We start from the raw sequence: 27,183 nt of genomic DNA, 5'->3' as shown, positions 1-27,183 counted from the left end.
TTTATACCAGTTTCTGGCACAGACACTATATGTGGATTGTCTTTGCGTGAATAAAAACAAACCTAATTAATAATTGTGCTCTCTATTATTGTATCCAGTCCGGGTTGGTATTATATAATTCTTGTTCTGATGGTCAAGTACCTATTCGATAGTTGTAAACCATTGGCTCGATAGCGGTGTTTCGCCAGTCAATGTTTCAGTACTAAAATACTTTAAAATAATTTAACCAGATGATTCGATTGCACTTATTGCGTACAAGCATTTGTGTTTAATTTGACGAAATTGAACGACTAGCTAGCACTCTAGAGCAAAAACCACTCAGATCTATATATCGATAAGTACAAACAACTTTTTTTATTGTCTAATTTAGTAAGTGTAAACCAAAAGTCCGCACAAAAGCAATCATCAGCCTTGAATAAAAAAAAAGTTACAATTGAGGAAAGTATGAACGAAGTGCACATGCATAAATAACAATTTCACAAATATACTTTATAATTAAATTGTGTCTGTGTTTAATATAAATGACTTGATCATTTTGAGTGGTTACAAATATAACTACAATTTTATCGGAATTTTACATTTGTTGCAATTATATATCAATCAGTTTTATGTTTTGTATATAGATTGTATTTTATCTTGATATATGAAATTATATAACGTAAGTACGCAAAGTATTTCTAAAAATATTATTCAACGATATCGAACATTCAGAACATCTTTTTTTAAATACTTACATTGACATAGTATTGTTTTGGCTGGAACGATGTTATTATTTATAAGTCAATGTTTTTACACATTTTTCGCCGAGACCGAAGGGAAGTTTAAAGATGACATTTACATGTTTCCCGTGACCGGCGGTATGTGTGTTAAGAAAGCTTTCGTTTAACAACAAACGAGTAAATCGAAATTATGTAACAAATTAACGGTACAGTCAAACCCACAGGATACTTGCGCCGTTTATCTGGTATTGCCTTCCATCGGGTCAGCGCTCTGTTAAGGCTGTGTAATCTTAGCCCTGACGGTGAATGGTGGTTACTACGTAGAACCCGATATAACTGAAACACAACGCACAGCCGTCGCGTTACAAACAATTCATATGTTTTGATGGTTGGAAAATATCTACAGTGTACTCTTAATCGAAACCGGTTAGAGAATGATCTTTACCAGTATACAAGTTTTAATTCCAAGCAAAATTGTATGTATCATAAATTAACATTATTTATATTCAAAACCCTTAAAATAATAGTTCAATACAGTTTTAGTTGCCGATGAAAATATTTTAATGTATTAGCAAACGCTCTAAATACAGTTAGTGCATGGATAAACTGTATTGTAAACGAATGTCAAATATATTGTAGCTCCGATTACGCCTGCCACCAGATAATATGTGTGCAATGCAGGTCTACGGGTGTTTCGCTGACTACGGCACACCTGTAACTGTTGCTGTGCCAATTTGAGCATCCTGGTTCTGTAACCACTTCCGAAGGGCGACTGTCGGGTCTGTTCGTTGATCTATATCTAGGTAGTTTCGTCTGAAATATGAGGAGACATAGCTCACTGTTGATCATGTAGGGGTTTGAACGCCATGTTTATTCTTAGCCCGGGAGCCCGGTTGCCGGTTTGAATTCCATCGTTTGCAATGTGTTTATTAGAAGACACAGGATAACCGAATAAAACTAAACAACGACGATGTTAAATCCGCATGACCATATATCGCTTATAATGGGTGTCCCTTCGTCCCGTATTTCAGCTGTTGGCATCTGTCTCCTGGAAGACGTTTCCAGGCCCCTGATGTCGTATTCATGCTTTTCTGTATCCGTTTCTAAGAGCACATTATTTGGCAAACTTGTAAGCCTGTGCTCAATGTGGTTATAGCATCAAAATGTTCTCTGATGGGTTGAAATTCTTATACTTTTGTCAAATAATCTCCAAGATAGCATCTTTGGTGAATTTGTGTGAATTTCATTTATTTGTTTTGTGTAAAAAATAGCAATAATAAAACAAAAGATCTTTTATAACAATCATCAACAACAAAAACATAGCATATCTTATATTTAGATGGGGAGATGTGAAGCTGCGAACCGAGAGTGAAGAATTCGTAGAGTTTCATGAGAGGCAGACAAAAACTCACAATGGTGAGAATCTGGGTGACTTCAGTAAAGTCAAACCAAGATGTTTGTCCTCGTGACCAAATCGCCATGTATAAGGCTTATGCCGCAAAACAACCAGATGGATTCTCAAACTATGATGATCCATTTTACATAGCGCCGCGCACCAAATAGGGTTTCTCCAGTCAGTGTTGATTGAGACAACGCCTTAGAGAGGTCAAACTATGAAAAATGCTCCAAACCTGCCAGTGGCACCAAATATTCCTACAAACGTTACACAAACAACTTTGCGAGAAAACATCTTGTTCAGAAGCTTCGAGGCAATAATGTTCTTCCCAAATAAATTATGGCTATAACCGGTCATACGAATGTTCAAGCAATCTTGAATTTTTTTTCAGTAACCGAAACACAATTTATAAGATGTTCTGCCATATTGCCAATGTCCACAAAAGCACAGTCTAGGTCTGTACAAACCATCAGAAAAACAAACACAACATGTACAGCAACACTGACGTCACAACAACAAATCCTGTGTCGGTCACAATTCCTGAACATGCTTTGAATTCAGGTTTCATGTGCCCCACATACCACATAACTTCCGCTGTAAACACGGAATTCAAAGTTTCAACAGCAAGGCTTTCAATTTCACAGTGTTATTTAGCAACATGTAACATACACGACTTCAATGTCATACACTCCTCGAGTATAGGATCACTCATAGATCTAAATAAATAATTTTTGAATTCAAAATTCTCTCACGAGTACATGTCAATTTTTCGCTAGCCTACTGAGTACGACGAGCCCTGCGAGTGAACACGAGTGCCCCTAAAATAATATAGAACTGTCGTTATTGATTTATTTATATAAATAATATTTGTCTCGTTTTCAACACAAGCCTCGATCAACTATGGTTGTAAGCCTCGCATGATAAACTTGATCTTTATCCACAACCCGCATAATATCCTCTATTAATCAAGTGAATAAGTGAAAAAAAGATATCGATTTCATCCAGAAACTATTTATATCACTGTTGGATTGCTGATTTTCGAATTAGAGACAATTACTCGTAGTTCATTGCCGATGCCACCTTTGCTGTCAGTTTTGACGGTAAATAGGGCAAAGAAAACGTTAATTTACACCATTAAAATTATTAAATTGCATTGTTTTTTTAATTGCCGATACGTAGAAGTTTAACCAAAAACCTTTAGAGTAGTTGCCCTTTTTGCATAACATTTGACAACACATGATCTGGTTTTGGTAAAACATCTGAGCGATGAGTGTTTTATCTGTTATAAAAAAACTTACGATGATATTTAAGTTTGTCTTAAATTCCTGTGTGACTTTTAAAAATGTATTTATTTTTAACTACTTCTATGTTTCTTTTTTCATCGTATATGTATCAATATAAATAAATTACGACTGAATTATTCCACCCGCTTATGTTGAACGTTTAATACTTAAACAAGTTGTGATTGAAAAATAGCGATGAATAATACTTAACCCAGATAGTGTTGAAAATATAATATACGAAAATATGACCAAACATGCTCAAAGTAAATTCATTTATCATCAACAACAAAAACAAAATATAACTTAAACATAAACGTCAAGTAATATTTTGTTTTTGTTTCATATAAACATGTGGTGCTTGTTATCTGCTATTGGCTCCTATGTAGATTGTATATAGTGCATAACCCTTACAGCGACCTAGCGCTGATATCTGCGCTTTGCCGCTAGATAGAAAAATCTTTGCGCATTAATGCAGCTCTCCTTGTATAAATAGTAATTTCAAAAGGTGAATACATAAACTTATAATTGTCATCATCATAGTGATAATAAGAATCATAATCATCGTCGTCTTCGTCGTTTCCATGAGCATCAGCAGCAGCGGCATTTGTATCATAATAACATCACCGTCACCACCACTACCATATAAATGATAAATGTCATTTTCATGACCATCATCATCATGATCATCATGATCATCACCATCATCATCATCATCATCATAATCGTCAACTTTCTGAAATTATTCGTTTTATATAAACGCAATGCCCTGCATCTGAAGTAAGTCGTATTTACCTCCGTATTGGTTTTATTAAGGTTTGTTTGTTTGCGAGCTTTTAACAGGAAAGTTGAATCATTATAATTGCTCTATTGGTCGATATTGAGTTGTTTTAGTACTAGCGCAGTGGTATGCACGAAATTATTTACTATCCGTTGTCGCGCGTACAGTTATATTAAGCCTTCGTGAGAATCAAACTCATGATCATGAATTTAAATTGTCTTTACATATTGTTGATAGGATGACACACATTTATTTTGAATACTTAAACAATAAGGTTCTCTGTAAATTGCTTAATATGACCAAACACTGCAAAACTGTTTAATATGGCTGTTTACAAAGATTAAATTTCGTTTGTCCTTAATTTCAATGTCAATAATATATCAAATCAGTTGTGTGATGTAATGTCTTTACTTAAAGACTGAAATAGTAATTAAATATATAGTCATTCTCTTCAATGCTTTTTTATTTGATTTCGTGATTATATGAGGTTACGTTTTATATCAAACTTATATGGTGTGTGATTATTCATAGGGCCAAGTGAGAGGCTTGGATCTCCTTACACACGCTGAAGTTTTGTATGGACCGCTCTAAGCCGGTGGCCCCTGATTTGTTTGTTTTGCTGTGTTATTGTCTGTTGTTTGTTTTCCGATATTCCAATCATGTAAATATATTAATTAAGGTAAGATACGGTTTGCATTGAAAGAAACCTTATGGTACGCAGCGAGAAATGATTTATGGTTTGTAAACAGGACATTTTGTAAAAAAAATATGGAAGGCAATTTCAATTAAAGTGACTCTGTATGTTTGCACCAAATACACATTTTAGAAAAAAAGTTTAACAATAAAATATAAAATTATTGAACATAATATTATATTGTTTATTAGGAAACATTGGCGAGTGAAATATGCTATGCAGTATATACGAACTATGGTTTGTAAATGTCGTTTTTCGGACGTACACAATTCTTTTTACATTTGTTTCATTCCAGATGTGTCTGGTTATGTAAGATCATTATGTCTTCATAAGCAGGGCCGATTTTAGCTGTTTTGGGGCCCAAGGCTTCACATGCTACGGGAACGCCCTTCCCTCTGGTCCCCTTCTGTTTATTGAAAATCATATTTGATACTTCCACTACAAAGATAAGAAAAATTGCATTTGTACACACTTGACAGTTACATAGGGGAGTTGAGATGGGAGACATGTGGAAGAGGGGGGAATAAAAGGTTGTAAGTATCCAAAAAGAAACAGTAAATAACGGAATTTTATGTATAAGTTGGGCACGTGTTATTGTCATTTACGGGTGGGGGAGAGAATTAGAAAGACAATAAAGGAAAAATGGGTAGTGTAGTGAAATAGCGAAAGAAATATTAGAAAAAGCCTGTATATTTAACCTGTTATTCGTGTCAGTGATGCGAGTTGTAGAATATTCAGTGATATTGAGATATCCTTGTTGCTTGTTTCCGTAATCCGAAAAGTCAGTGAAATATCCTTTAGGTTAGTGTGGTTCTCTGTCCGTTGACTTATCGAGGAATGGTGCTTGAACGATGGACACGGTGTTTACAACATAAGGAAGCTCAGCTACTATTGGATATACATCAGAGGACTGATATCGATAACACAAGGAAGCAATCCTGTACTACATATCTTAAAAGGCCCCCACTTAACACATAACATAGCAAATCAAAGCGAACTAAACGGTCCAGATATGGTCATGACCATACGGGCAAGTCGAACAATAAACAAAGAAACAAATAATTCTGAATTCTGAATTGATATACAACACAGAAAGAAAATTGATAGCATAGTAGATCAAAACGAACTAAACGGTGACACTTGGATAGACATCGGGAAACTGGTAAAATCACAAAGAACATTTCTACTGCAATCCCGATAGAGTGGTTAAATAGCGTAATAAAGAAAGATCGTGCATTGGGAAACTGGCCTGCCGTTGGGGGCCCCTTATAAATCGGGGTCACAAGGCTGCAGCCTTGTTAGCCTATTGCTTAAACTGGCCCTGTTCATAAGGAGATATATCGAGCTAAAATAGCTACGCGCACAGTTTGTTTTTTCTTTACCGCGGATGTTTAAGTTGCAAGTTTCTAACAGAGCGAGCTGGTGTATGGTGCCCAACGAACGAATGTCACATCGGCAACACTTGCATGACATTCGTGTAGGTCAGTTCAATTCGGAGAGTACTAAACTGACACTAGTACATCGCTCACATGGTATTCCTATATTGTGTATCTTTTGACAATTAAAAATGCAGATCATTATTATTTATGAAATAAGATACCTAGAACACAATTTACCTGATGATACCCTGACCACAATTTACCTGATGACATATCCATAACAATTCAACGAAATCAAACACGGCACAAATATCGCATCGCCTCTGAAATATATTAATAACGTTTTTGTCATCAATTCAATCAATTTATTAAATATAGATAACCACTGATAAATAATAAATACGCAACTTAATTACGTGCGATTATAGCAAAGTAATAACGGAACAATGAAACTCAAGAATACATATGATACTACTTCGCGCATGTTAATTCAGGATTGCGTGAAAGCTGCGTATTTCAACGGATTTGATTTTGTTTTATTCAATTGTATATTGGACGGTGATTTAGCTTGAAGTTATATGTTAAATAAGCAAAACGTAGCATATTTTTGTGCTTTTTACAAAGCGTTTATATTTCTAGAACCGTAATTGAAGACACTGATATTTTTGACGCGATATACCTCAGTGGCATTGTAACAAAATGGATCAATCGTAGCAGATACATGATTCTCTGAGGGCTAAGTATGCTACTTACTCATTTTTCGAGTAAAAGTTACGCCAATCTTTAGTTAAAACACGGATGTGGCGAAACATTTCAGATACTCAGACAGAAGGTTAAACTGAGAAAACTCTACTCTGAAAAGCGTACACCAACGCGAGAGATTTATGAAAGAAGTATAGAGACCGGATTAAAATATGGATCACTATTAGTGCGTCATGTTTTGTCAATGTTGGAAAATGTCAGCTAGAAATGATAATGTCACATTGATAATTTTCAACAAAATTCAGCTCTGAAATACATCACCATTGTGTGACACGAGAACCCTATGCACCAATTTGCTTTGTTTATGAAATATGGTTGAACTTTGTTTGTTTCTATGTAGAAGTCAAGAAACACAGAAGTTCTTAATCAAACAGTATGAAAATGACGGTAATCAATAATCATTTACAATCCTAACATTTTATATCATATGAATTATGTTGATCTTGAAAAGTTTTCGTATATACCCTAAATATTATAATTCATAACTTGCATTTTAATTTTGCTGTATTTATTTAAAAACTGTTTTAAAAATACGCATGTCCAATCCTCATGTACAGAATGATTGGTGTGAATTCGCGTTATATCTTTGATGACGCCAGATGCAAAACGTCAGATATCATGTAGTAAAAAGGGCTGAAGCAAAGTAATAAACAATTGTTCCTTTGTAAACCAACCTGAAAACGAGTTCTTAAAATATAAAATATGGAAATACTTATTGACCTAATATTCTAATTTAGAACATATACGACTTTGTTTACGACTAAATGGTGTTTTTCGGCTATGTTTACATTTGACCTTCTTGCGATAGTTTATTCAGCAGGAGCATTTGAACGCAAGACACATTTGGCAATTTTCTAAATGTAGGGAATGCAAAATTTGAATTTGATCCGTTTTGCATTAAAAATGGGAAACTGTCAAGAGTGCTGTTAGTTGGCTGGTTATCTTAATTTTAACGCGTTTATGTCAGCAATAATTGCAAAACGTTATTTGAAGATTAATTAAAACTGAATGAGTAAGAGACAGAAAACGAAAAATTTCGCATTTTTGTATTAGCACACGACAACAACTATGAAGCGCCAGGTGCGCATTGTCTGTTTATCAAATTCGGCCTTCATTTAATGTCAACAAACATTTGCAGCAGGTTTAAGAAAGATTCGATAAAAAGGTATGTGAGAAAGAGCGGAAAGCAGAAGTTCTTATTTGTTCATAAACACAGTGCTATTACTCCGAAAATCTATATGCAAAATAACATGTATTTTATATTCAGAATCTATTGTACCTTCTGATGATGAAATAGCCATTGTGTCTGGCATACACATGCCACACGAATAGTACTGACGATGTAAATAACAGGTCCCAAGTCGATTTTAACATACATGTACTTTGCACGATCATCTCACGATTGTCTGTTGTTTTAGTCACAGATTTGTGACAAATACAAACTAAACTATTGTAAATTTGAGAACAATTTTGAGCGGATGATATATGAAAATAACAATAATGAAGCTAGAGTGTTTCATCAATATACGGAGTGTAGGCACATTTTCACGACAAGGTCTCATATAGTGTTTGAATAATAACTATATATGTTTTATTCTAATTCAAGTTACAGTGACCGGATATTTGACCTTTTGTTATATAAGATTACGCCCAATCCACAAAATACCTTTAGTATTTTTAGTTTCGTCAACATATCTTAAGCACTTTATGAAAAAATGCAGGATTAAACTTTGCGGACGGACAGACATAACGGACTTAAGGTAAATCTTAAGTTATTTTCGGTGTCACAGGTGTCACAGGTAGAGAACATATAAAGTAAAAAAAGCTGTAGAAAATTATAATTAAACATTCCATCATCTGAGGTCTCAAGGCATATAAATTATTGTAAACCGGGCCACGCGATCACAATAGAGAATGTTAGGATTCTGGACCGTGAGCCATCTTGGTTCGAGAGAGGGGTCAATGAGGCTATTTACATCCGTGCACTAAGACCGGCGCTAAACAAGGACGGGGCCGCTACCAACTCTCGCACACCTGGGACCATAAGTTAACATCGATCACTCCGACAGTTAGCGGTGTTAACGTTTCCCAACAGTAGATGTAGTACACGGACGAAAGCCCCAGGTATAGCTTTTAATAAATAGTGAGTGTAATTTGACAGTTTTAAACTTATTGGATAAACATTCCAGTATTGCGATATACAAAAACAACAATACAAAAATGCGCATCTGAGTAATGCAATTAAAAACTACTGACATAAAGTTTATATAAAAAATGAAGGTTAAACACAATTTATTTTACCGAGTATACGTTTCAGTGTATCAGGATATGGAACAATAATCTCCGTACAAATGCAAAACTATAATAGTTTATTCACAACGAACGAAAAGTGACAATAAATCTTTTGATAAAAAGTCGTTCTACAATGAAAAGATTTTTTTTTAGATTAAAAAAAAATCATGCAATGTTTAAAGCCAAGTTTATAATCACTCTTTCATGATCGTGAAAATACCTTGTATATTCGAGGCATTGGTTCAACAGAATACACACTTATGAGAGAATGATAAGTATACGTATACGTATGTTAGAAACTTATGAATGTATTTGACGCTGAACGTGCAACCGGACATTAATATAGGTCGAAATGACGCCTTATACGTTGTTTAGTAGTTTGGTTATTCTGATGTCGAGACATTGATGTGATTTTCACCATAGCAGCAGAACCGAAAAATCAACTATGACGTTAAATACAGAAGTACAGATTGCTTTTCATGCGGTGCCTATTTCATTTCTTATCTGGCGCCAACATTAGACTTACAAGTACACGCCCTGCTACAAACTAAACGATCACTTATTATGACAATATCTATGATGGCTTTTTGAAACGGTACTCGGTTAAAAAGTATGCGTTGCCTTTGAAAAAAACATCTGAATGTTACAACCGTTTACAGGTTTTTGCTTAAACTTCTATCATGTAGATTCCCACTGAGAATTGGCATTTGTGTCGGTAATAACGAGCATTAGAATAACTTAATGGGTGCCATGTTGAAGTTCAATTAATGCGTCTAGGATTGCAAACGTTATTTGAAGAAGCTTCAACTAGCCATACCAAAAGACTAAGGCAGTCATGTGTTTGCACTTAATCCAATCAGAAGCAAGGTACGAAGGAACCTTTACAGCGCGTTATAAATGTAATGGTCAGGACTGCAGAAGCTATGATAAAGCATCGCAATAACCCCTTCAGAACCAGATACACACAATCGAGAATAATAAATAAATTTATTTACAAAATAAAATTAAAACTATTTTCAATGTGAAATGAATATTTGCTAATGAAAAGAATAATTAAGTATCAAAGTTAATGGAAATTTAAAAGTTAAAGTTCACTTTTTCTGTAATAACTTGTCAGTAGATGAGGTAGTCGAACTGTAGCTGAAGTAGTCGAACGGTAGATGTAGTGGTGGAGTAGAAGTTAGAGACACGACCCGGACTAATTTCCAGCCGTCAATAAACCGACGCGGAAGTGAGCCCCGGAAGTAGTGTTATGCTAAGTAGCAAACTCCGAGCTGTATCAAGCCCAGAAGTAGACTTCAGATAACCCGAGCTGTTTCAAGCCTGGAAGTAGAATGGTGTCAAACGCCGAGCAGATTGTACCCGGAAGTAGAATGTTGCCTAACGCCGAACAGACAATGCCCGGGAGTAGAATGTTGCCAAACACCGAGCATACTATACCCGGAGTATAATGTTGCCAAACGCCGAGCAGAATATGTTAGGAAGTAGAATGTTGTCAAAAACCGAGCAAACTATGCCCGGAATAGAATGTTGCCAAACGCCGAGCAGACTATGCCCGGAAAATAGAATGTTGCCAAACGCCGAGCAGATTATGCCCGGAAAATAGAATGTTGCCAAACGCCGAGCAGACTATTCCCGGAAAATAGAATGTTGCCAAACGCCGAGCAGATTATGCAAGGAAGTAGAATGTTGCCAAAAACCGAGCAGACTATACCCAGGATAGAAATTTGCCAAACGCCGAGCAGACTATGCACGGAAGTAGAATGTTGCCAAACGCCGAGCAGACTATGCCCGGAAGTAGAATGTTGCCAAACCAGAGCATACATTGCCCGGAAGTAGAATGTTACCAAACGCCGAGCAGAATATGTCCGGAAGTAGAATGTTGACAAACGCCGAACAGAATATGTCCGGAAGTAGAATGTTGACAAACGCCTAGCAGACTATGCGCGGAAGTAGAACGCATTGGTGACGTAACACGTGACCGGCCTTATACCGGTACAAACGGTTCCATATCACCGCATAATAATGATAAATAATTATATATATATATATATATATATATATATATATATGGCATAATGTCCAATAAGGTTAACAAAAACTTGTTAACTTCCATAAATGCACAAGTTTCTTATAAAGTATTGCTACTCGCTTGAATGCATATAGTAAATGCACTGTGTGCCGAAGAGTTCCACATATAAAACTTCAATCAAATCAAAATGGTTTATTAAATCAACTGATATATAGAGCCTCTACACGTGAAAATGATGCAGACATTCACAAAGTCATTGTTATACATGCCTAGCATACCTATGACTGTATACATAATAACACAATTACACAGGTCTATATAAGTTCTCGGTTTGACAAATATTTAAAAAGTGAAACACGACTACGGCGTTTACTTGTAAAAATACAAACTTTAATTTCTAAGTTCAGACAAACAAAAATGTACTTTATTCCTTAAAGTATAACTTGCAATATTCAAATAAAACAATTTATTTCAAGCCTAGCAAAACAGAGTATCAACAATGTAATCGATGATACAATAACTTACCCAAAGCCGTATGTTGCAGACACTTACTCACCGGTTAGTGCTCTAATCGCAATTCTGTAACTGTCATTGCATATCAAATCGACTGCCGATTAATACTTCTAATCGCCCGGAAGCGTTTACCGCCAAGGTGAGAGACATGCTTTTTATGATACTCGAACTGAACAGATTTTCAAACTGACTAATCAAATAGACATGATTCGATCATGTACACATCACCTGATATCGAACGAATACAAGCGTGAATTACCGTAAGTCTTACTCTACAAAAATAACCATAACAATTTGCAAAAATTTTAAAATCGCAGTTTATTAAACTAAACGTATTTAAGCGTGTTTGGCTTAAAATGTTTTTTCTACCACACTGAATAATGTTCCTAACACAAACTTGTTTACAACTAGTATTATAAACAAAAAACGGAAAACTCTGAAAACTGAAATAACTTGACACATGTATAACTGCGTACAAATTAGGCCTCATAATTACATTTAATAAACAACAAATGGGTTCTATCGTAACTATAAATTACACTTAAGTGTTTACAACAAAGGGTGATGATCCAAATATGTAAACACAGACTAGATGGGTAATTTAAAATATTAACTGTCGAAGATGTATAAGCGAATAGTGTTTAACAGTTTTTTACAATAGGTATTAATTGTTTGCTTCTTAATTTTATATTCCGATATTTCAAAGCAATTAATTGTTGCCTGGAAAACACGCTGTTTGACTCGGATATTCACACATTCGAACCGAAAATGATATTTACGTACTACTTTAAGCAAGATGACCAGCTCATATTCTTGGTGGTTTTGAGAACTAAGCAATTTGTTTTGCAGGATAGTTTGTTAGCTTCGTGTGACTGAGGATACCAAAGCAGTGTGAATTTAAGAGGTATGACATATTTAAAATTATACAATGTTATACCAATTGATTCTTATATAAAAACTACCGTTTTTAGCATCAATGATATTATAACCATTTACCTTGTTTGTACGATTTACTTAACGGAATAACAATGTTCAAATATTCCAAAAACCAGTCTCTAGTCATGCAACTGAAAAGATATACGGACAGTTCGCCCAAAAACACACAAATGTAATCACTTAGCATTAAATGAAATGATGTAGTTTCACTATTAAATACGAATTCAGTATTTACGAGTATGAAATCCGTATGTATTCGAAGATCGGGGAAAACGGACTTCTATATTTGTTAACATTTGAAATTGTCCGTAACGTAAAGAGTGTCACAGCGAACCTCCCGTCCTATTCTTAGACAAGTCACACTAAAAAAAGAGAATTGTAAATTATGTTAGACTTATGTATGCATATCTCTGCGTTTGTTTAATTTTAGTGTAAATGTACTTATTTCATTTTCAATTTTTTATGTCAATGATGTTTTGGATTTGTTTTTACCGTAACTTGTGTGGCAGCGTTTGTGCTAGTGTCTCTTGTGGGAATGCCAATATAACATAACACAATTCTTGTTATAATCACAATGACATAACACAGTTGATTTTCTGGTTATTAAAATGCCAAGGAAGAATGAGAAATGGCGTCGCCAAATAAATATTTCAATACGAGCATGATTCAAGACTAACAAGTATATACATAACAACCTTTTCTTCCATCGAACAAAGATGGAAGGAAACATTTCATAATAAATGTCATAATATAGAATACGGTACATTTAGATAAGTCCTTTATGAAGTTTTTCAGGTTGTTCGGTGTATTTTCTTTAATTAAATCTTCAATATTTTGATATGCGAATAACAATTAAACATGCACATGGAAAAAAGCTACAACAATATCGTTGTAAACTACAGTCAACAAACGTGCATTTACGACGGGGCAGACAGTACAAATAATATAAATCCATTAATGTACGAAATACGCGTTTACTAATACAATTCATTCTGTTCATTTTTTTTAAAGATTACAAGTAAATCATTTCTATCAAAAGCCCATCATGAATAAGATAAAGTCACATGATAAAATGTCATAAATATATTTTATACCTGCATTAAAAGTGATACAAGTGTAATTCATCCGAAAGTATTTTATTCGCCATGATACTTTTACAATTTATTTATAATCATTATTTATCATTACTTTTTAAATGGTATTATAGTCGGACACTTTGATGACATGTTTATCATTTTAATTAGTATTCGGTATGAGAGCACGTATGTATTTACTATTAATAATCATGTATCTTAGATGTGTCATTCTATGGCTGCCATTTCAACCTTTAAAATTGTCGATAATTTTGCAAATCGTGTCAACCTTTTCAGAAAAAACCCGAACTTGTTTTTCAATATCATGACATTCACTTAGTATAGCACTTTCATTTTGCGTAGTTTTTCTAATCAAATCCAGTAGCTTTGTACTGCTTTGCAATCGGCTAGTAATTTTGTCATCCCAAATCATTGTTATAAGCTCATTACAGCGATGACTTAAGATCATGTATAAAAAATCTGTATATAAAGTCACACAATCATCGTAATATTCTTCGTATGCAATAGTCTCGACTTCCTGTACAAACGCATGAAATGTTTTTAACATGCCTGGAGGGACACTGTACATCAAATCGTGCAAAGTCGTTGTAACATCACGATGGTTGTTGTGTGGAAGACATGACTTAGCCGCAGAATCTAAAAATAACAATATAAATTAAAACTCAAAAAATCATGTGTGGTGTTCCTTTGAGTATTTTATCCTATAGTACAGTGCATTGCATTAAAATGAAAGAAAATAAAACTTTATAAACATTTTTAACGCTTTCTGTACATATTTAGGGTGTTAAGTGCAGGGCAGTGCAGGGCAGTGCATGGCAGTGCAGGGCAGTGCAGGGCAGTGCAGGGCAGTGCAGGGCAGTGCAGGGCAGTGCAGGGCAGTGCAGGGCAGTGCAGGGCAGTGCAGGGCAGTGCAGGGCAGTGCAGGGCAGTGCAGGGCAGTGCAGGGCAGTGCAGGGCAGTGCAGGGCAGTGCAGGGCAGGGCAGAGCAGTGCAGAGCAGTGCAGGGCAGGGCAGTGCAGGGCAGAGCAGGGCAGAGCAGGGCAGTGCATGGCAGTGCATGACAGTGCAGGGCAGGGCAGTGCAGGGCAGGGCAGTGCAGGGTAGTGCAGGGCAGCTCAGGGCAGTGCATGGCTGCGCAGGGCACTGCAGGGCAGTGCAGATGAGTGAAGGGCAGGGCAGTGCAGCGCATGGCAGTGTAGGGGAGTGCAGAGCAGGGAAGTGCAGTGCAGTGTAGTGTAGGGCAGGGCAGTGCAAGGGAGTGCAGGGAAGTACGGTCCAGTACCGTACGATACAATAAAGTATCTTGCATTATGCAATGCGATAATGTTGCAACAAGCCTAGTACGAACAAAGATATGTAAGGAAAACATAGCTGTATCTCGTGAAATTTTATATGACGCTTTTTCAGTGTATACTATCATGTTATTATAAAAAAATACCTGGGAACATATGCTCTAATGTATTAATATCGTCTTCAATAAAAACCAATTCTTTAAGTATTCGTCCAGACACTCTTTCAATCTCTGACATGCATCTTTCGATAGTTTGCCTCCAAAATCCCTGAGCCCAGCCCTGCATTACTTTACAAAATACTTCCCATTTGATTTTCTGGTAGTATGCACTCTTAATGTTGAATAGTATCAGACGGATCCGTACATGCGTTTGGTCCACATAAGCGCAGACAGTATCACTCAAACGCGAATATGATAACAAACCATCCTTTAGTTTCTTGCGGAGCTATAAATGAATAATTATTCGCATCAGTCTGAGCATATTTGAACATATTCAATTTTGACCTATTTAAGTTAATACATTTTCGTGAATCAAAATCTGTCGCGAAAATTGACAGATTTTCATAATAATCCCTGAACGAAACAAGACAAATGTCGATAAAATGTGCTTGTATAAGCTATATTTTGCAGCAAAACCAATCGGAAACGTAAATGAAGGACGAAATTGAAAAATGTGTACCTTATTTGCAAGAGTTTTTATTTGATCGAGTTTGGCGTGAGCACTTGTCAAAAACATTTCCTTGTCAACAACCAAAGCATATCCGCGTTTTGTAGAAGTATATACCTCAAAGCTTCGAACGAACGAAACTAACCACCTTTAAATAAAAACAATACTACATTATATAATTTTCAAAAGAAACACGTGTAACCTACACATACGCAATGTAAATATTGTTGCATTTCTTAAAGAATACATGATTGACTTTTTTATTGATGACATACAATGCGTTTTATAAAATAAGAATAACACCTTATGAAATAAACATCCGCGTAAAATATTAGTCCTGCTTTTCGGATCCATTTTGTTTTGTTAGATTGAGCATAAAGGGGTAAATACCATCGACAGTATTTATCACATAATATAAACACGTGTTTACACAATGAAAATTCATTATGTTAATGTACATTTAATCTACTGACACTAGATTATTATCAAAGCGATATAAACACGTTGATTAAAGAACAAAATCGATACCCGCACCCAGTGGGAATCGAACTCGCGTCCACAAAGCGAAACATAATTTTACAACACTGTCGTAACGATATAAATAGTGCGCATGGATACAAGTTAAATCCCGCATATTTCAATCACCAAACTGTTGCTACTACGTTCAATTCTCTCGGGACAGGTATTTATATAAAAAGAGCTCTCGGATTTATTAAATTCTTGTCAGTATTTGTTGCTTTGTTTGCAAAATCAATACTGGGTGTATGGTAGGAACATTTATTTTAGCTATCAAGTAATTTGCTTTTTTATATGCCAAAGGTGAAAATTATCATACAATACACATGCGTATTTTTTTCTATATTAACTAACATTGACCTTGACGGATGACCATCACACGATGTACCTCTTATGCAAACACAAATTAAGTTATCGTACAGCGCAAGTGTACTTGCATCACAAGAGCTCAAATTGGTTCTCGATATCTCAATCTGAAACGATTGTTCTAAGACCGTGGACATAAAGAATATTTTTTAAAGTTTCATTAAAATATATTAATGCAGTAAAATCAATTATTGAATATTAACGTTTCGACCTTTTGGACAAATGGCAGTTACATTAATTAATTCAATACAATAGCTCAATTTGTTATTAAGCTGTCGAGCAGAAACAATTTATATATATTTACAAAGACCGAGTTTGACGCCATATGCAATACAATTCAAGTTTTGATGGAGAGAATCTTTGTTTGCATTTGCATGTCAATCGCTCAAGTTTAAACAAGTTACAAAGCGAATGCAAATTTTCTATGTTTGTATCAACGATCTTGATCGTGACATCATGCATGCCTTTTACACAGTTCGCGAGTTCTGGATATATGCAGTTTACACATATAAACGTAATCGCAATAGCTAAAGTCATTACTAAGTCATTAAGCAGTTTTTTTTTTATTTACTAAACATGACATTTTCTTTGACCTCACCAAATACAGTTGTAATAAGATGCTAGGTCTGAATACGAGGCAAACATGTGCACAGGCTCAATACATCTATTAAGTTTGTTATTGAGAAATTTAAAATAGAAATCCTTCTACTATTTTGGTGACAATGGTATTGCATTTTACTACATCCACGCAAAACACAATGTAAGGGGGTTCAGGTTGTTTCCGTACAGGGTACATGGAATCTACATAAAATTATGAAGTTTTTGATATAAATATCTAAGTTGAATAAGCTGGAACCTGTCCTAAAAGCTAATATATAACAATTCGATGTGATAAAAGACCCTTAAGAATGACTTACATAGAATTAACAAATTTGGCCTACAGAGTCATTTTAATACGTTTAAGAAATGTTATTCGATGCAGTGATATTCTCTAACCATCCAATAGAAACTCGCTTACCGAATTGTAATCTCCCGTTTTTGTATGTATATTTCTATATATAAAAAGGCCCTTACTTTTTATAAAATTTAAAACTAGACTCATGAAGCTTAACTTATGGGTGTCACTATAATATCGCGAATATATCTTTGAACTTTGAATGGAATCTCTCAAACTATTTTTCAGAAGCTAGCTTACATTAACTTTTTGATAATATCACGGACGCCAACTGTAAAGCAAACGCCAGGGGGAGTAGATAAGGTTGCTTTTTATTTCACAATTCAAGCTAATTCTACATAATCTAAAATAAATTAAATTTCGCGCGTTTTTTTTTCAAACGAGACCTACATATGTTATCAAATATTTAATACAAACATTAACTTAGTTAAGTGTTAACATGCAATATTTCGCTTATAAATAATACTTACCTATAGTGCATTGCACATGTGCTTGTCTGACTCTGTTGAATCAAGGTTTTGAGTCTGACCTTAAGCTCTTCAAACTTCGTTTGGGCATCAATTCCAGACTTCATGTATCGTATTGCCTGGATAATATTATGAATATTAATGTGGCATTGCTATCGTAATCTTAAATCTGTATGTACAAATTACACATTTATTAAGAATTGCAATCCAAGTCATATGCATACATTATAATGCTATGCCCAAACTCTTCAAACATACACGCATATTGTTTGCTGAATCGTTGATGAAGTGCAACAAGCGTAAACCACATGTCTATCTATAAAATCAAGGCCACACAATGTGACTTATGGTAAAAATACATCACTAAATACAGATTGTCTGATTCACAACTTGACCATAAATTAAAGAATGTACATTAACTACATGTACTTCACTCTTAATGTGTTGATGCGACGCGCGTAAATACCATATGATTATCTTCAAAGTTAGTCAAACTTAGAGTTTTAAACCAACGCGGCCTGTCCGCTCTACATTAGTATCATGTATTCGATGATAACAATAACAAGACAGATATATAAAATATGTGACAGATGTTTCGTGCTTACAAACATGATACGTTAAAGTTTTAATTGTGCATTGAGTGTCAATGTCAGTGCCAATGCGGTATGTTGATGCATTTACTATACAAGTTTCAAAACGGTCACAAACGCGCAAACTTTGGTTTTATTAATTTAATAGACTTCTTTCAATTGAATAATAGGCTCATGTTACATTAACATTTCACATGCAGATGACATGTACACAATCCATGAGCAATAAGATACAAAATATAGCTTAGCGACTCTGTTCGAATAATAATAAATATACAAAAAACGTAATACTTAACATGTATTTGGGACACACCCCAGCTAAGATTTCAATGATTTTACGAAATTAAACGAAAAAATGTTGAAAATAACACCCTTTTTAAAAATACACATCACGCTTTAAACGAAGAGGAAAAACAACTGTGCGACGGATTGCTTAATGAATATGAATGTGGATTAGCCCTAAAAGATATGCAAAATAACAAAAGCCCAGGATCTGATGGCATCACAATCGAATTTTATAAAATATTCTGGAATGATATAAAAACACATCTAATTAATTCACTAAACTATTCATTTAACAACGAAAACTTAACTACGCTACAAAAACAAGGTATTATATCACTTATTCCAAAACCTGGAAAAAACTTAGAATCCTTATCAAACTGGCGCCCGATTAGTTTACTAAACAATGATTATAAAATTGCAACTAAAAGTATAGCAAACAGAATAAAAAAAATATTACCAGCAATCATTTCAAGATCTCAATCTGGTTTCATAAAAGGACGTTACATTGGTGAAAACGTTCGTCTTATCCAAGAATGCATAAACTATTTCAACAATTCAAATAATCCTGGTCTAATATTCTTTGCAGACTTCGAAAAGGCATTCGATTCGCTTGATCATTCATTTATGTTCTCTTGCTTAGAAAATATGAACTTTGGTGAAAGTCTCATTCAATGGGTCAAACTATTCTATACCGATATTAACAGTTTAATCATTAACAATGGCTTCTTTTCAAACAGTTTTAACATCGAACGAGGGGTTCGACAAGGATGTCCACTCTCATCATCGCTGTTTATTATCTGCATCGAGTATCTATCACATCACATCCAATCAAATAAACACATAAAAGGCATATCACTAGAACCTGACGAAGAAATCAAACAGTCCCTATTTGCTGACGATGCAACTTATTTTTTAAACGACAATTACGATTCTTTCCATAACCTAATAGAATCGCTAACCCTTTACGGAATGACATCGGGTCTGAAACTAAACAAAAGTAAATGTATTGTGCTACGAGTAGGTAAATTAAAACAAAATAATGTCCAATATAAAAAAGAAATGAAATTTAATTGGACATCCGATGAAGCCACAACGTTAGGAATTACTTTCACAAATAATGAAAAAGATACAGTTCTTAAAAACATACTACCTAAATTACAGAATTTTAAAAACTGCTTAAAATCATGGCATCACCGTAAACTTACACTTATCGGAAAAAACACAGTATTGAAAACGTTTGCACTTCCTAAATTAATTTATGTATTAACAGTCCTCCCAAATCCACCAAATGATATTATTAACGATATAAAATCAGCAATATTTAATTTCATATGGGACGGTAAGCCTGATAAAATAAAACGAACTCAGTTAATTCAATCTGTAGAAAATGGAGGTATCCAATTAACGAACATTGACTCATTCTTGAATGCAATCAAATGCAGCTGGGTTAAAAGATACCTAGATAATGCCAATACAAGTAAATGGAAATTATTCTATCAGAAAATTCTAAAAAAATATGGTGACTCCTTACTCTTTGAATGTAACATCAGCAATACTATCTTACATGAAATTGCAAACGAAAACATATTTCTGTCTGATGTTCTATCAGCATGGAGTGATGTCACTCAAAACCTAGAAACCCAAACAAGCAGTAAAACTATTCTATGGAACAATAAAGACATAACTTCAAACAATAAGACGTTTTTCTATAAAGATTGGTTTGAACGAAGCATTAAATATGTCGACCAATTATATGACTACAGAATTAAGGATTTCTACTCTTTTAATGATATATGCTACATATACGGAATACCTTCAAATAATTTTCTGAAGTACTACACATTAATCAAAAGCATACCCATACATATTAAATCTGAAATCAATACAAATAATACACCATGTACTCAAACAACATTCGTAGAAAATATACTTGGAAGAAAAAACAAAACAAATAAAATATTTTACACACTACAAATTAAAAACCCTACAGAAAACTCAAAAACCCAAAATAAATGGCAAGTTCTTTTCGGAGTACATGAACTTAATTGGAAACACATATTTACCATGCCATATAAAGCAACTATTGAAAGCACTCTGAGAAATTTTCAATATAAATACATCCATAGAATTATAGCTACAAATAAATATCTCTTTAAATGCAAATTATCTAACTCAAATCTATGTGACTTCTGCAGTGAAAACATCGAAACTATAGAACACCTGTTTTGGGAGTGCAAACACATCCAGCCTATTTGGAATCAATTAACATCTTTTCTTGAACAACAGCAACTAAACGTTAAACTATCTTTCTTAAATGTAAGTTTCGGAATTTACTCATTGAAATCAAAAGATTGTAATAATATTGTGAATTTTATTCTTATAATGATGAAATTGTTCATCTTTCACATGAAGTTCAAAAAACAAGTACCAAATTTTAATTGTTTTATCCATAGTCTTAAACTTAAAGTCCAGATTGAGAAAGAAATAGCCCTCAGTAATGACACATTACAAAACTTTGAACAAAAATGGAATCGGATTAAATTCTCATGATGTTTGTCCACTTATATACATTTCACTCTAATGTAAGTTTATCTTTCTAAAATATTTTTGTATGTTTGTTTTTCAATCTTATAAGATCATTTTGAATATACAACGAAACACACAAGTCCAGTATGCTTTCTTCCGACTTTATACAACTCATCATTTTTCATAACAATTCTTCTATTATTTTTTTTTTCTTTTCTCTTTTAAAAAAAATACATATTAGCATATCTTGTATAACATGTCTGAACTTTATTGCTTTGTACAATCACTATGTTGTATATATTCATGTATACATTGTATGTATTATATTGAATAAAAAAAAAAAAAAAAGTTAAAAAAAAAAAAAAAAAAAAAAAAAAAAAGATTTCAATGCCATAAGGAATGAACTCAAATTGTGTAGGTCATTATTTTTAAATATATAGTCGCCATTGCAGATATGCTTGGGCACTTGTAGACTCGGATAAGAATTATGTTTTATGCATATTCAAACATATTCAGGAATTCTACAATTTTAAAGGAGTTTAAACTATTATAAGGGGTAAAATATGTATAGTGTTAAACAAAAAAAACACTTTGTAACTGGAATGCAGATAATGAAAAAATCAACACTTGCGCATTACATGATATTTAGGACATTAAAAGTGCATTTCTATTAGGTGCAAAAACAACGTAATGTAGTGTGCGATCATCTGTTTTTTTTCTGAAAGCAAATTTATGGTTTACGCATCATAAATATAAGTTGGTACACAGATATTGCCCGTAGAACAACATGTTATGAAAGCATCTCGAAATCCTTTATTACAATGGCCATCAAATTACTGTTAACTCAATATATTATATCACGAAATAGTTTTTTTAACTTCAATAGAACCAAGCTGTCTAGAAATGTGTATTATTTGCTGTAAATGATAGCAGACATTCCAATACTACTATGTTCTGATTCGTTAGAATGGTTTTACAGTTAAGTAAATCTATTTCGTAAATATATGTGAATACAAAACGTTCATTGAATAATGTTTTTTCATATTTCTTTAAGTTGAGAAAAAAAAATTGAAAAATGATTTTTTTTATCACATACGTTCAACAATAATACCATTTTATATTGTGAGTAGTCATTTTCTGAAGCATTACACATACATTAAAACAAACATTAAAACACCACCCCTCGTTTTGAAAACAAATCTAATATATGCAAATACATCTCGTATCGTCCGCCATACACATTTGTGTGTTTATATGTATGTTATGTTTTATTCATTACGATACGTTCAATATGTTTAGAAATGTTTCGAGAGATTCAACGCTAACGTAATTGTTTATAGCTAGCAAATCCACTGTATATTAAGCAGCGGCTCGCCAGAGAAATGTCTTACCTACTAACTACTGGAATAGTCCGCTAACTGTATACGGAAACCGGTTTGAGACACGCTCGATGTGCAAACAAATTATTAAAATAACGTGGTGATATTAATTGCAAGGTAACGTACAGCAAAGTAAGAGTTTTAACTGTTAAACAGATTTATTGTTTGCTGTTTTATTTAACAGTCAATTTATATTTGTTTCATTTTTGTATTACAATTTTAATCAAAGTTCATTATAGAATATACATAGAATTTGTTCTTTAAATGCCAATAAATTACCTCAGCTGTGCTTAATCTGAATACGTGCGTGTCCCACTGATATCCAGGTAGATATTTGTGTAGCTTCGATTTAATATCTTGCCAAACTTTCTCTTGAAGCCCAACCTCTCCGTTCTTTTCCCTTTCCTCTATTACATCCCACTTGTTGCACACAAAAAGCATGCACGTTGGGTCGAAGCTGAAAACATCTCTTGACTGGTCATATTCTAGAACCTTTTCAAAAATTTTCACCAGCTGAAATTGAATTTGTACAGTCTCAACCCATATGAACTATATACGGATATCCAGTATTTATCTCTTATATATTTTGTTTTTGATAACGATGATGTTTATGTGAATACATAACATCTGATCAATTTTAATATCATGTTAATACAAAAATTACCTTGTCTTCTTGGACTCCTCCTGCGTTTGCACTATTAATAAAGTATATGAAAGCTGCGGCGTTTGGAATGTACTCAAACAGTTTGGCAGTCATTTGTTCACTCTCGCCCACACCAGGTGTATCCACCAAAACAACGTTCTTATATGAATATGTATTTGTTTAATAGAAACTATTGTAAGGCAATGCTTACTAGAAATACATTTTTCATTAAGCGTGCACAAAATGCGCAGTGTTATATTATGTTCAAATGGTAAGCTAAACTTTAACGACAATTCACATTATGAAAAACTAAGAACATAAAATAAAATTTAAAAAATACTGCAAAAAGCTATACAGTTACTTACGATTGTATCGTTATTTTTTCGAATACAAACTTTTAAATTATAAGTGAACAATTTGTGTAAAATATTATAACATACGTGTATTTCATATTTACTTTATGCCATAAATTTGTGAACTTTGATAAAAAATATTTCATAAATATATGTAATACGTACGTTCAATCCTAGCAAAGGAACCTGCCAATAAATATGCACTTGTTTACAAAGATCTGTGTCAGAGCGAAACGTCAAAATAGCCGTTAGTTCCTTTATAAGGTCTATCTTATTCCCCATGTGTTTGGTTTCGTCTTCATCAATTGTGAAGTACGGGTCTTCGCCAGGCGGAATGGGATGGATGACACAGATAGTCGCAGTTGTACAGAGCAGGCCTGATGGAAGAACATCCTCTCCAAGAATCAAGTTCAGAAAACAGCTCTTTCCCGAACTCGTCTCCCCTGTTAGAATATATATTTGTATTCTTGATGTAGAACTATATTAACAATAGATTTAAATAAATAAATAATAAATAAATAGTAAATCAATTTACCAAAAATTAAATACAACAAGAATTAATATTTCGTGTAATTTGTGTTAACTCGAATCCTGTTGTCTACAATAAGTTCACGACGATAAATGTCCTTTGTTATATAAAATAAGATAAATACATGTAATAGAGTTAATGTTGTAACAATTTAAAAATAACACGGATAGATACCTAAAATAACAATGGGGCTGTCAGTGTGTTGAAGTTTGTTGGTGTGTTCGCTCAGTTTCTCTATAACATCACATCCACAAAACGAGGAGAGGTACGCTTTTAGGTCATCAAAGTTCGGATGTTTCTCGATGGTGTTCAACATGTCCTTGTATAATGTTCTTATGGTATGTCGCATCTCCCTATCTTTGGATAATGTTATTTGCAAATCTTCACCATCCTGGAAAGTTTTAGGTGAACGAAATTTTTATTATACAACTTGAATTTAATTACAATACTGCACATTTCTTGTGTGAAAGCAAACGTTTAAGGTAAAGACAATACTAAATTGAATGAGGTGAAATAAGTTAAGCGAATATTGATAGTGATATTTTGATCATCTAAAATGAGATGTTAATCGTGCATTATTTCGGCAAAAGATGTCAAGCGTTCGATTTGTCATTTTAAAATACCATGGTTTTTATATATATTGGCTGCCGGGATTTATTATTATTCGCCCGTATTGTACTCCGAATGAGGTCCCTCATTTCTTCTACACTGTTAAGCTGATGGCTTATCCCTTTGGCTTCAAGCCAGTTAAAGGCAGCATCCACGTCCATTTCGCCAATACGATCATCTTGAATTGATGTGTCTTTGCATGTTTCTTCTAAGGACTTAATCGTTTAATGATTTGAATGTTAATACGTCAAAGCATCTTTGACAATAAAGCAAGTATCAACTTAGCGATTATATTATATGATTACGTATTTTTAATCACACATAAATGTATGATTCGACTATGAAACAATATAATAAGGCATAACAACAATGTTGGTACATTTTGTTAGTGTTTAATAACTGGGAGTTATATTATAAATGCATGAGTCAGTGTAAATCCTCAATGTTTTGTGTTAAAGTTCCATGGTTTTCAACAGTTTTTATCATGCTTTTATGCTTTATGTTATTGTGTATATATGTATTTTATTGCATAATACATTGGTCAATTACTTTAATAATATTTAAGTGGACAATAAGCTCTTTTTCTTTTTTTGTCTCATTTACCCTATATATTTACAAAAAAATGCGAGGTGTAGAATTTATGTGTTTGATTCATGTCAAAAGTTCTAGAAATAAAGAATAATTTTACTTTGGTTTGCAACGATTTATAAGTATAATTAAGTTAAAACGCATTATATTGTTCTACTTTGTGCTTCGATTTGTAATTTGTATTTTAGTTAAAGAGAAACTTAACTTACAGTATCCAAATGTTCGAGTTTAACGGTAATGAATTGAAGTAACTGTGTTATTTCTTTATCCGACGAATTAGAAGAAGAATCGCACTTCCTCGAAATAAAATTTTCAAAATGTTCAACAAATGAAAAAAGCCACCTACAAATAGAGAACACTTTAAAATCATATAATAAAAAGTACAGATGATGAACTTTGATCTGCTATTTCCTTTGATAAGTATGATGACTAGTTGTATCTTTATTTAATGAATAAACTAATAGGATATTGAGAAAAAATACACAACAGACACACACAATAACAATGCTTAATTACATGTAGAAATACTATTTATATGTATAGACACAATAGCTATTACCTTGAATGCATGTACGATCTTTTGTTTTGACATTCTAATGCCAACTCGCCGAGTCCTCTTTTAAAGTCGATGTATACGTTGGTGTCACCAATTCCAGATTTCATGTATCGTAGGGTCTGAAAACAAGATGTGTAACAAATAGTCCGCTTGAAAGAAAGGCAAACTAATCATGCAGGACACCGACAATTGTTTGTTAATTTCAAATCCTTATTTTTAGATGAGGTTTGGCACACATAAACTTCCGAAGTAGTTTCGCTCAATATTTTTTATTAAGAACAAGTTCATATTACTCAAATATCTTGCTGACTAGCTTCGATCTAAAATTCCTATTATGCACATGCTTTGAAGTGTATATGTGAACACATGTGTCTTATATGAAAACATCAAATTTACAGATTAAAAACGCTTGAACAATACCAAAACAAATGGTATATTACGGTAAATAATAAGTCAATCGTTAATTATCATTTTTGTATTATTTGTACACTGATATTTGTTTAGAAAAATACCTAGGTATTATATCATATTGCATGACTTTTAATTGTTCATTGTTGTATTTTCTTTAACATACCTTCAAGGTATCCATTTTATACATTTGCCGCTCCGATAAAAATCCTGGTAAATATTTCTGTAGCATGGTACATGCATCATCCCAAACTTTTTTTGCAGTCCCCTCTTCTTCTCTATCCATTTGTTCTACAACATCCCACTTATTGCAAACAACCATTACAGACGTTGAATCAACACCAAATAAACCTACTGTTTTGTCGAGCCCTTCAACTTGGATTAATGTCTGTAGCAGCTGAAATAAACGAACTGCCTACATTTATATATGGAGAGTGTTGCAAGTAATTATCAGCTAAAAGATTTATTTTTAAACGTCCAATCATTCACTTAGGTCCGTTTATATACCGTCGTTTCGTTTTTCGTTGTGCATTCGACATAACGAAACATGAAAATCCACGCTATAAGTTTTTATAAG

At 33.7% G+C, this 27,183-nt stretch overlaps 1 protein-coding gene across 2 annotated transcripts in view; it reads right to left on the bottom strand.

Moving 5' to 3' along the window:
- Positions 1–11,652: 11,652 nt before the first annotated feature.
- LOC127851488 (uncharacterized) overlaps positions 11,653–27,183 on the bottom strand; it is a 37,741-nt gene continuing 22,210 nt past the window's right edge. The window contains exons 6-17 of one of the 2 annotated variants that reach the window (XM_052385289.1): positions 26,773–27,003; positions 26,202–26,317; positions 25,852–25,984; positions 25,069–25,269; positions 24,620–24,836; positions 24,082–24,359; positions 23,585–23,722; positions 23,200–23,433; positions 18,144–18,259; positions 15,849–15,984; positions 15,317–15,614; positions 11,653–14,514 (exon numbers count right to left, since the gene is read on the bottom strand). In XM_052385289.1, coding sequence (XP_052241249.1) covers positions 14,105–14,514; positions 15,317–15,614; positions 15,849–15,984; positions 18,144–18,259; positions 23,200–23,433; positions 23,585–23,722; positions 24,082–24,359; positions 24,620–24,836; positions 25,069–25,269; positions 25,852–25,984; positions 26,202–26,317; positions 26,773–27,003 — 2,508 coding nt within the window. In that variant the 3' untranslated portion in view covers positions 11,653–14,104. The remainder of the gene's footprint in view (positions 14,515–15,316; positions 15,615–15,848; positions 15,985–18,143; positions 18,260–23,199; positions 23,434–23,584; positions 23,723–24,081; positions 24,360–24,619; positions 24,837–25,068; positions 25,270–25,851; positions 25,985–26,201; positions 26,318–26,772; positions 27,004–27,183) is intronic. The other variant, XM_052385290.1, reaches the window with a different exon arrangement.

The sequence above is a fragment of the Dreissena polymorpha genome, chromosome 11 (assembly GCF_020536995.1).
Source record: "Dreissena polymorpha isolate Duluth1 chromosome 11, UMN_Dpol_1.0, whole genome shotgun sequence".
NCBI classification, from domain to species: Eukaryota; Metazoa; Mollusca; class Bivalvia; order Myida; family Dreissenidae; genus Dreissena; species Dreissena polymorpha.
This window is presented reverse-complemented; position numbering and strand designations above follow the sequence as displayed.